Here is a 12,851-nt window from a genome sequence, read left to right as displayed (position 1 = left end):
TAAGGGGATCCACGAGTGTGGCTGTCTAAAAAACAAATAATTTTTTGGAATTTAAAAATAAAAAACTACTGCATGGAATAGTGTTAATGCTTTTTAATGTTATAAGGATATATTCGAAATGTATAATGGAATACAAGATGAAAGTTTTGGACAAAAAAATTCAAAATTTAGCCAGTTATTCACAATTTCTCAACACTCAAAAAAAAAAAGTTTTCCCACTGCTGCCGTAATACCGACCGTCACAGTTCATGAAATCAAAAAAACCAGAAAGTTTATTAAGCTAGAAAATATCTCCCGTACCATTACCATCGGGCTACACAGTTAAAAATATTGTGTTCTTGTGTATAAACATTCAATAGTTAAATATTTTGTGTCAATTATTTAACACCATCGAGTGTAAGTTTAACTAAAGTTGAATGTGTTATCCGACCTCAATAAGCTTTAAACATGTATTATTATTGTTTGACACAAGTATAATGTCTTAAATTTACACAAAAAGTTGAGTGGACCGTTTGGGGCATGTTATTTGTGTTAAATTTAACATAAATTTTTCAACTGTGTAAGAAAAAAATTGAAATTTAACAAAATGGCGAAGTTTAAAAAAAAAATTTCAAATTTTGCGTAAGAATTCGATGATTTTTGACCTGCCAAAATTACATTTTTGATTCGATCGGAAAACTGAAGGTTTGTAGTGCATAAAAACATATAGGAAAGAAGCGGCAATTCAAAATAAATCGATTGGATGATTTGTCGTAGAGTTATAACTGCGGCGATTTTGAAAAATGTATTCGCGAACCGATAAGCGACTGCTATTTAGATGAATGTAACTCTAAAAAATAATTCGATATATGCACTCGAAATTGTGGTATGTTATTTTTGAAGCTATTGACACATGCAAAACAAAAATAAAATTGATTTTTTCAAAATTTCACACTACACGGAAAAAAATAAATAGTAAATGCAACATGATGCAGTCTTGGTAAATAAACATGATGAAATCATGTTGCATCTACACTGAAAAAACAATATCTTTATTATTAAGATATTGATAGAGTTGAGGTCTTTTAGGAAGACCTTATTTCTATTAAAGAAATTCTGTTAACAATAAATACATGTAGTCATTACTATAAGAGTGACTAAATTCTAGAGCATTTCATTTAAATATATCGCATGCTTGAGTAATTTATTCTATTTAATTAAATATCTTCTTATATTAAATAAAAATTGTACTTGTTTTAAATTTGAGTGGTAGTTTATTCAAATCGAATGTTTCTTTATAATCAAACTATCAAAATTTCCCACAAATGTCGATATCTTAATAGTTAAGATACCAATACTTATTATAACCGTACGCCACTTGCGCTAAGCGGAGAATACTTGAATTAATTAACGCTAAAAGGAAGCTTTCTTATTAACAAGAAGACCGCGCAAATTGGCGTCTTTTATTATTGATAGGGATTGTTTGTTTGTTTAAATTTATAAAAATATCATGGATGATTTGCTAGACTCATGGGGATTAACTTATCTGCAAGAAATATTTGCTGGTAAGTAATAACTTTTATTTGTTGAATTCATTAGTACGGTGTTAATTATTCTATCTAACCTGCATGCTGTAACCAACAATTCATCATTCATACTAACCTATGTAATTACATCTAAAATGATAAATATTTAATTTAATTTATTTTCTTTTTTTATTATTACTATTATTCATTATCTTTGAAACAGCGACCTACAAAATTATTTTTTGAAACTGGTACATTTTGATACAAATGTATTTATAACCGTGAAAAATTATTTTCCAACAGAAAATGATATTAACAGTCTTAAAATCCTTGAAGCATTATTGAGTAATGATGGTGAATTACAATCAATAGTTCCAAAGGCAGGTACTCGCTTACACCTCCGTAACAAGCTTTTTCATCACGTATGTTTTCCTTTCCTTACTATTCTATATTTTTGTTTGGATTAAATGTAATTTACTCGTTTTTTTTTTAAATTTAATTTATTTCGAAATCACTCATTGTTTTCACATTCATATTTTCAAGACTACAGATTTATTTTATTTTTTTGTCATAAAAATATCAATAAAATTTTTTAGAGTCAATATACTAATTCACTGTATTAATTTTTCAGATTCAAAATGATGTTATTTCAGTTTCATCTAACCCACCTTTGAACACATTGAGAAGCTTACCAAGTTTTGTAGGTTCGATTGATGAAATTAAAGAATTTGGTGGAGATATTTAAGGAGATATTCGCCATATCATAATGAGTAATAATAATAACATTTACTTCATTTATAAAAATTATAGTACAATCGGTTACAACAGTCATCGTAAATCATATCAGGTTGCACTTGAAATAAATTCACCCTCAAAAATACTCCAAGTTGATTTACATAACTTATTACGACCAGTTAAAACCCTGATTAAAAAAGTGAATTGAAAAGTACTGAAAATTATTTCAATTCTTTTCAATCTCTCGGCGGTTTTGGAAAGTATTGAATGGAATTGAAATTTCGATCGTTTGAATACTTTCCAATTCCAAAGTGGAATTCGAAAGTATTGAAACGAATTCAATCTTTCATCATTTCAATTTAGGTATTGAGAAGGATTCGGAAAGATTCAAAAATTTCAATTCATTTCAATCTTTTTCAATCCCACTCATGACCTGAAATGTGAAATTATTTAGGTATTGAGAAGGATTCGGAAAGATTCAAAAATTTCAATTCATTTCAATCTTTTTCAACACCACACTTGATCCGAAATTTCGGACTATTTAGGTATTGAGAAGGATTCAGAAAGATTAAAAATTTCAATTCATTTCAATCTTTTTCAATCCCACTCATGACCTGAAATGTGAAATTATTTAGGTATTGAGAAGGATTCGGAAAGATTCAAAAATTTCAATTCATTTCAATCTTTTTCAACACCACACTTGATCCGAAATTTCGGACTATTTAGGTATTGAGAAGGATTCGGAAAGATTCAAAAATTTCAATTCATTTCAATCTTTTTCAATCCCACTCATGACCTGAAATGTGAAATTATTTAGGTATTGAGAAGGATTCAGAAAGATTCAAAAATTTCAATTCATTTCAATCTTTTTCAATCCCACACTTGATCGAAATATCGGATTATTTAGGTATTGAGAAGGATTCGGAAAGATTCAAAAATTTCAAATCATTTCAATCTTTTTCAATCCCACACTTGATCCGAAATATCGGACTATTTAGGTATTGAGAAGGATTCAGAAAGATTAAAAATATCAATTCATTTGAATCTTTTTCAATTCCTCGGAAGTTCAGAAATTCTTTTATTATTTTGGGATTGAAAAGTATTCATTTTATGTCAAAATGAATACCTTGGGGTATAGAAAGTATTCGAAAGGATTCATTTCTCATCTTTTTCAATACTTTTCAATTCACTTTTTTAATCAGGGAATTCATAAGTCTCGTGATGGTTACCATATGATCTCTAAAAGAGACTTAGAATAAAAAAAATTTTATATGTTTTATAAATTTCATTATTTATCTAATGTAAGTTATTAATGATCAATGTATATAATTTAATGAATATTATAAAAATAAACAATTATATCCAATAGAATTGTATTATTATTCATTTCTTTAATTTAATTTAATTAAAATTATTTTTAATGTAACTACATTTTCGTACTTCATTTAAATATAAGTTCTATTTTATATAAGTATATTAGGTATTTACATTAAAATTTATAGATTTACATTAAAATAAGACCCGGTTATTGATAATAAAATAGTATTTAATCTAAATATTATATTATTAAATTAAAAAATACTACTGTTTTATACAAATATAAATATCTTAACTATTAATAGATCATGAGTTGCGAAAATTTTGAATAATATAATAATCAAGTTGTTGATTCTTAGTTCAAATAGGGATATCTTAACTATTAATATATCTGGAATTATGCTAAATATATCTTGATATTTGAAACCAATATATTCCTTACTTGTATTGAATATAGATCGATTTCTCCATATTCAATTCTACCATATATTTAGATTAAATATAATTTCTTAACTATAAAGATATCGTTTTTTGAGTGTACACGATTTGTCATGTTTCGGCTACATGACAATCATGTAGATGCAACATGATTTCATCATGTTTATTTACCAAGACTGCGTCATGTTGCATTTACTATTTATTTTTTTCCGTGTAGTTGTCGCCCTTTTAAATCAATTCTATTCTACTAACAAAGGTATGTCTTAAGAAATATGAAACAAAATTATGGCTTGTTTGTTCATTAGTGGTTCAGCCATCTAACGAAGACTTTGATACTAAACTTAATGTCAATATTTTACATTTATATAGGGACGGGTGAGGCAGAGTGCCCCCTCTAAGCCAATTATTACTTTTTGTGTCTTTCAACCATCAGATCGCTTTACTTTTGTCCTATTTCGAACAAATTTATGGACATTTTGCCGAAATTCTGAAAAAAAAATTTTTTTGTGGGGCAGAGAGGCCCACTCCGAAAAATGATAAAAAAATTTTTTTTTCTTTTTTTTTTTTTTAACTGTTTTCAAAATTAAGAATGTATTTCTTTCTCTTGACAACTATTTTTGGTTTTATATTACTCAAAAAAAATTTTTTTAGGTGTAATAAATCGTTCACCCTCGATTAGCTTAATTACTAATTGTTATTTAATAAAAAAAAACAATTCTATATTTCTTATTTATCATTATTTTGAACCTAAAAAACGTGTTTTTTAATTTTTTAGATTATAAATGGTTTTACGTTATTTCAAGAATTTATCAACTAAAAAAAATATTTTATTTTCGAATATTTTTCGTAACCAAATTTGCCTCAGGCATAGAGAAACGGCCGAAAAATATGAAAAGATCATTTTTTCAGAAGTTTTGGCTGGTCCATTTCACCCCAGGTGTTATGTGTAGCGCTAGAAATGTGGTAATATTATAATTTTTTTTTAATTTGACGATAAAAATATGAAAAAATCACTTTTTCAAAATATTCGGCTTGTCCATTTCGCCCCAGATGTCATGCATAGAGCTAAAAATGCGCAAACATATTGTATTTATAGTAATTAGTCGAAAAAAAAACAAATTTTTTTTTATCAAAATTTCAGGGGGGCCACTCTGCCCCACCCTCCTCTACTGTTATGAGTTTTTAGTCAATCATGTACATTTCATGTCATTTTTATGATATGGACTAGTACATGTTTTGGGCGCAAGTTCGTGCTTGTTGCTTTTTACACAAATATTTAAACATATTGCCGAGTCAGTTGTTTATATGTTGATGCTGTTCCGAGCCATTAGCCAATCACGTTTCGAATGGTTTTTGGCTCTACATATTTTTCTTGACTTTCATATTATCAGGATATGGAAGGGGGACTCAAATTTAACATGTGCTACGTTGAACAATCCATATACTATGGGCAGCCTATATTCTATAAATAGACTCCAAATGTTTTTTTTTATTGATTTTATGGAGGGTGGAGTTAGACCTCTATCCCCATAATTTATATATTGATGCGATTAGTATTAGTCGAAACACCGAGGAAGTAAGAATTACAGAAGTTTCGAGACAACATTTCAGTATTTTTCGTAAACCAGTGTTACAACATTTGAAAGTTTATTATTTACAAAAAATATCAACCTTAATTATGAAGATTCAAGCACTTTTGGATTGTTTTGATGATAAAGATTTGACGGAAATTCATGATAAAGAAAATTTTAAAAGGAATTTTATACTTCGGTTTCTTGGTTTTGTCATGCGTAAGTCAATAAAAATATTATTCTGTACTCTTTAATAATCAAAATTAATACAAACGATTTCAGACAATTTAATTGTCCTTTATTATTAAGTTGAAATTGTGATAGTCTAGCTTACAAAGTATTTTTAAGGGATAAAATAAGTCATCTAATACTAAATTGCTAATTACATATTTTTGAATTTCATAGTTTTTGTAAGTTATTGTTAGATGAGTCACTTTACCTCTCTTCTTTTAAGTTTTCATACTCAAACAAATGTTGCTGCCTAATAAACGTTATTATATCTGTCTGAGATCAAATTGTTGATGAATATTTTATATGTAATATAAGAAATCAAAAAATTTTAAATTTTCTAAAAAGTCATCATTGTTATCGTTTTATTCGGCATCTTAATGTGCAAAATATTTATACTTTTGTAGAATTTTTTCTCTTCCAGCGGAAGAAAATATTTTAAACCTATCGATTTTACGTTTCAATTTTCCATCGTTTTGGTTAGGGAAGGGGGGAGGGGGTGTACGCTATTAGATTGGACTCGAACTTGTGAAAATGTGAACAGATGTTATGATAGGATCGGAAATATTTTACAATGATTAAAATAACGGACAAATATCTATGTATGTAGAAATATAACAAATATTTTTTTTCTTTTAACAGCTGGGGTGCTCACGTTTTCTACTTTAATAATATATTCAACAATTCAAGGGCTTTCAGAAGAAGTTTTTTACGACTTTCGGGTTTTCATACCTATTGTCACAATGATTTCTGCAGAAATACTGATACTGGGTATGTTAGTTTATAATCTAAAGCCGGAAAATCCAGGCGAGATTCTATCTATATTCAAGTAAGTTGATTTCGAAATTTTCCGATGATGGCGAGTATCTGGTAAAAATTTTGTTATTAATTTTTTTTTTTTTGCAGAAAAATGTTTGTGCCTATTACTGAATTAGCATTAATAATTCTTATAAGTATTGGTTACCAGTCTCTAACTTATGATATAATTGCACGCGATGCAGAAAGGCAAACACCTGTAGTGAAGTTGACATTGTTCACGTATTTTGCATATTTTCTGGCCACCTTTATGGTTTTGTCGGCCTATTATCGCCGCAATACACGATGTACCACTGACTTGGATTCTGAGAACTGTATTAAAGATCAAGAAATTTGTAATGTAGAATCGAATCATTTACTTATGTAAAACAATAAAATAATACAATCTCAAAAACTAATAATTGATAGCTATTGTCACTCAATAAATTTTTTTTCAATTATTTACTGCACAGAAAAAAAAATTATTTGGCTCAAAGAAATTTTTTTTGAGCCAAGAAATTTTGAGGGTATGGAATGGAAACCAAGATTTTCTTGACGGAAGTAAAAAAATTCCTTGGATTTTAAATCTTGAACGAAGAAAAAATATTTTTGACTCAATATATCTTCAAAGATTGATTCAACAGTTGAGTTACTTAATTAAATAATTTAAAGTTCTTGATTTAATAAATATTGTTCCTCACTGTAATATATTTGTTACTTTAACCAAAAAATGTAAATGTTCAGTACAAGAAAGTTACAATGTTAAATAAAGTAATGCGATGTTTTGAGTTTTTGAGTCAATAAACAGTGATAACTGTTTGAACTAAAAACATTTGGAAAATCCAAAAGTGCACGACTTATAATGCTCATTTATTATGAAATAATAAAATATTAAAAAAAATGGCGGGAAGCATGAATAAATATAAAATATATATATACACGGAAAAAAAATATTAGTAAATATTACTGAGATTCTCGTCAACATCGCGCCTAGACCGAATCTCAGCAAATATTACTGAGTAGAACGTAAGAAATTAATAACAGATGAATTTTTTTGGCAAGAGTCTTGAAGTTTTTTAAGGTTTAAGTAGTAATTTTAAATTGTAAAGCAGTATATTTCAACGGTTAACTGTTAATTATAGCAGTTTAAACATTAAAATCATAATTTTACTGATTGAAACGACATTATTTATTGAACATGACATAAATAATTAGAAGTTGAACTACAATTATTGTCAATCATTTTTATCCGTGTACTATTTTCTTTCATCCAAATTTGTTATGTTTTTTTTTGGTACGCGATAGCGGGAGAGGTTGTGCTCTATAATCGACTTGTCGTGAAAACCGGATTTTTTCTACCTTTAATCATTTCTACTGATTTTATGAATCACCTCTATGGAAAAAAACAATACACCAATGTCTGGAGGAAATTCTACAGAATAATTTGAATTAAATTAAAAGTTTGATTCAGCAACATTGTATTAATGAGAAAAAAATTATTTAAAATGAGACTACCCGGGAAAAAATGTTTTTATAAAATTTTACAAAGTTTTATAAAATTTTATAAAATTTTATTCTGAAAATGGCCGGGTAAAATTTTATGAAATTTTACAAAGTTTTATAAAATTTTATAAATTTTTATAAAACTTCATAAAATTTTATAAAATTTGATAAAATATTACAAGGCCATTTTCAGTATAAAATTTTATAAAATGCTAGTACTAAAATTTTAAAAAATTTTATAAAAACATTTTTTCCCGGGGAATATCTCAAAATCTTGCGGCCTCCGATTTCTGATTGGTGAAAATAAAAGCGCACGCGCAGCACATAGTTCAAATTTCTAGTTTTTAAGAGGTTGGATACAGCTGTAAGAAAAAATAAAAAAAAAAAAAGTATAGGAGTCTTTATGAAAAAATTAACAAATCGTAACGTAAACATTGAATCTAAATAATTCGTGTATGACACGCGCGTTTGAGGCATGCTCATTTGGATTTTTCAAACTTTATTATTTTTTATATAAATGTTTGAGTCGAGTTTAATTTTCACATTCTAAAAATGAACAGGAAATTTTTGACTTGTTAATTTACAATAAAGAAATGTTAAGATACAAATTGGTTAAAATCATTTAATGACCCATGTATCCATTTTTGCTTTTAAAACGATACGATAATTATATTACATTTAATAATTTATGAAGATTTAAGAAATTTTACTTCTTCTTAATTTTGAATCAATTGCTAATTTAGTTTTTTCGATACTCATACATATTTCGAGCATATACATTTTATTTAGTTCTAATATCGCCACTAGATGGCTCATGAGGTATAATATTTCTCCTACGTAGGAAATAATATAAAGAAAATAAATTGAATAGAAAAGTAATTTATTATTTATTTATTTCCATTTTCTTTCATTTTTATTATTCATTTATCGTCATTTATAAATCATTTTAAAATATTCATCAATTTGTCAATTTATCCTTTCTTCTCTTTTAATTCAATCCTGAATTTTAGCTCACCCCCAGGTATATATTTGGCAACACCTGGGTCGTTGAGGTCAAGAAAATCTTCAAAATTTATATTATGGCTACCTATAGTCCCATATTTTTTCTTAAAATAATTACCGTCTGTCGTCTGTAGATATATTTTGAACTCTGTGACGATCTCGGATGAGAAGGACGTTGTTATCATTATTCGTACCTTCCCATCCGAGATTTTACTCATCGAAAATGGTACCATCTTTCTAACGGCGGATTTTCGATCCTCATCGAATAACTCGCAGGAAAACTTGAAAATGTGGCCAGGAATTTTTCCACAGTTCTTTCAATAACCAGTGCCATTTTTTTTTTTTTTTATTTGAAATAATCTGCCAGAATCGTGTTACGTCCAAGATGACGAAAACACTTTTTTCAGTCCCTTAATTTTGAGTCAAAGCACTTAAGCCATTTACTCGGGTAGCGGGGACCTCGCTATTTAGTGTCGAGTATGTCAATATACGAAAATAGGATGTACGAGGTGAATGGATGTGTCTTATCACTAGATAAATGAACAATTTATTAAACTTACAGTTGGTTTATTCAATATAACAATATGTCAGGATACAAGATTTTGGCGGAGCTGGAGACCAGATCGTTGATTAGAATTCGACTCGTATGAAATTGTTGTTGATTGAAATTCGATTTAAGATGAGATGTTGTCAGGTGGCTTGATGGTTGGTTACGGTTCTTGAAGGTTGATACTTGTTGATGTGACTGAGCAAAGGGGGGTACTTATACTGGGTAATTGACAATCTGTCTGAATATACTTTTAATATGATGAAATTTTATTTAAATGTGAATAATAAAAATTAAGCAGCAATAATGTTCAATAGAAATAATTTAATTATTTAAATTATTTATAATATTGAATAAACAAATAAAAAATCGAAATTATTTTTAATTAAAATGATTCTATTTAAATTGTATAAATTCTGAATTTAATATTATAACGACTCGAGCAAGAAATAAAAATTCGATATTTAAAATATTAAGATTTTGCGTAATCAAGAGCTTGATAATTAATGGGCGCAGAGGACTGATTCGCGGCAGCTTTTATAGGCGCATTCCTAGGCGAGGGGTAACACGCGCGACCTTGATTTGAGATTTGTTACCAAAAACTAATGTTATTTGGAAGATTTGACGAATTGCGGGGCGTGGTGTGGGATAAAGGCGTACGTGACCATTTCGGGTAGAAGCTTCTAGAACAATGTCCCCACCAAGAAGAATACACCCGTTCTCCATGTTATTAGATAGGGACTATTTTAAATTATTAATTACGGATTATTAATTAGATTTAAAGCATAGGTGTTTATTGATTATTAATCTCCTTATTATTATCTTCGATTGATTATAATTATTTCTTTTTATCACTATTGGTGTAGATGTTATTCATTTTTTTAATTATTATGGATTAGTTATGAATAATTTTTATATTATTCTTGGTTTAATTAATTAAGGTGGAAATTCGGGTCACGATGACATTTTTAATTTATAATTATTTCAATTATTTATCGATTTATTCAAGGTGGTAATTCATAATAATTTCATATGTGTTAGTGAGAAGCGGAGGGATACATTATGTAGAGGAGCTTGAGCTGACCTTCACAGAGCTAATGTAAAGTCGTCTTACGATATTTTTAATTATTATGAGATAATTATGGAAAAGATTTATATCATTCTTGGTTTAATTGATGAAGGTGGAAATTCGGATCACTATGACATTTTTAATTTATAATTATTTCAATTATTTATCGAGTTATTCAAAGTGGGAACTAATGATAATTTCATATGTGTTAGTGAGAAGCGGAGGGATACATTACGTAGAGGGGCGTGAGGCTAGTCTTCATAGAACTAGTATAAAGGAGCTTCATGACATTTGTAATTATTATGGGATAATTATGAGAAAAATTTATATTATTCTTGGTTCAATGAATTAAGGTAAAAATGCGGACTATTATAGCGTTTTTAGGTTGTAATTATTTCAATTATTTATCGAGTTATTCCAAGTGGAAATTTGGGATAATATTATATGTGTTAATGAGAAGCGGAGGGATACATCTTACGGAGGGGCGGTAGGAGATGGGTCAAGCAGCACGTATCCCCAAATAAGGAGAATTTATAATGATGGCACGCGTCAAGAGAAGAGACCGTGAAAGCCCAAGCGTCAAATACAACACTTAGTTGAGTTATTAGAGACAAAACTATAGTCCTACATATGTGTTAGTGAAAGATAATGGGAACGAAATAGTAGATTCCCTGACTGATGTATACTGTTTAGCCAGTCGGTATATAAGCTTTTATCCTAATCTCGCGTTTTTTGTCGTTACCCGCTGGGCTATTATAATTCTCTCATGTTGTTATGAATAGGTGGCTATGAGGTTTATTATCTGTAGAACGTTAAAATTATTATTTATATTTCCTGTCGCGGTATGTTATAGTGGTTTCATGATATGTAGTTTATGAATGGTTATCCTATTTATTTTCTCGTCAGTACGTTAGAATATTGCGTCTCCAATTTTTAATTTGCTTTTTTTCTTATTTTATCTGGGGTCTCGTTTTTTTGTTTCACATCAACAGTCTCAACAATCATCTGACCTTAAATATATAATATACTCTTTTATGATTATTTTTTTGTTATTTATTAAATCTTTAGTTGTTTCTGGAATTTGACATGTTACGCCGTAACAATCGTTCTTAAAATTTTCATTTATAACTTTGGAATAAGTTTCTTACAAGGCCCGAGACGAAAAATTCAAGTCTCTCGGAGTCTCTGAGAGTCTCTTGGAGTCTCTGAATGAGAGACTTATTGTAGTCTCTGGGAGTCTCTGTGTTGGCAGCCACAGAGACTCGTAGAGACTCGATCTCTACGAATCTCTCAGGAAGAGACTTCCGAAGACTGTTTTAAAGTAATAGAAGTCTCCGAATCAGAGACTCTGCGAGACTGTTTCAGAATCTCCGAATGAGAGACTCTGCGAGACTGTTTCAGAATCTCCGAATGAGAGACTCGGCGAGACTGCCCTAGTAGAAATGTTCAATTTTTTACTCGATTAAGTCTAGTATCTGGCTAGCGTTCATATCTAGTAACTGGCCAGCAATCTTATCCAGTAACTGGCTAGTGAAACTAGGTAAAAACTGGAAGTTGCGCCACCTATAACTGAATCGTAAACATTGGTCACACTGATGTTCTACTTATACTAGTGTATGTGTATGTTTATTTTTTCACTTTAACCTGTAAGTTGAATAATATTTAGTAAACATCAAGAAACAATACAAATAATTAACAAAAAATAAAAATTATGTCTTTCAAAATAAAAATAATCGGTAATATATTTTAAAAAATGAATGAAGTTAAAAAAATCGACACAATAAACGAATTACGGTTGTGGGCAATCAAAACAAATACTCCAGATTGTCATCTGGACGAATTATTAAAAATTTTACGAGGAGTTATCCCAGATTTGCCAATGTGTGCAAAAACATTTCTAAATAAATGCAGTGTATCATTTGAAAAAAATAAATATCATTTTTATTGTTTTATGTTATGAATGTTTCTCGTTTTATATTTAAAAATATAATATAATAAATTAATAAATAAATTTTATAACTTTTCCGTGTATTATTATTATTATTATTATTATTATTATTATTATTATTATTATTATTATTATTGTTGTTGTTGTTGTTGTTGTTATTATTATAATTTTTAATTGTAATAAAATCAATATT

At 28.5% G+C, this 12,851-nt stretch overlaps 1 protein-coding gene across 1 annotated transcript; it reads left to right on the top strand.

The window, feature by feature from the left end:
- The first annotated feature begins 5,570 nt into the window (after positions 1 to 5,570).
- On the top strand, positions 5,571 to 6,977 carry LOC130670408 (uncharacterized). Its single transcript, XM_057473810.1, has 3 exons — positions 5,571 to 5,785; positions 6,437 to 6,623; positions 6,701 to 6,977. The coding sequence occupies exons 1-3, from the start codon at positions 5,674 to 5,676 to the stop codon at positions 6,975 to 6,977; spliced, it is 576 nt and encodes a 191-aa protein (XP_057329793.1). The 5' UTR covers positions 5,571 to 5,673.
- Positions 6,978 to 12,851: the final 5,874 nt, after the last annotated feature.

Source organism: Microplitis mediator, chromosome 6 (genome assembly GCF_029852145.1).
Source record: "Microplitis mediator isolate UGA2020A chromosome 6, iyMicMedi2.1, whole genome shotgun sequence".
NCBI lineage: Eukaryota > Metazoa > Arthropoda > Insecta > Hymenoptera > Braconidae > Microplitis > Microplitis mediator.
This window is presented reverse-complemented; position numbering and strand designations above follow the sequence as displayed.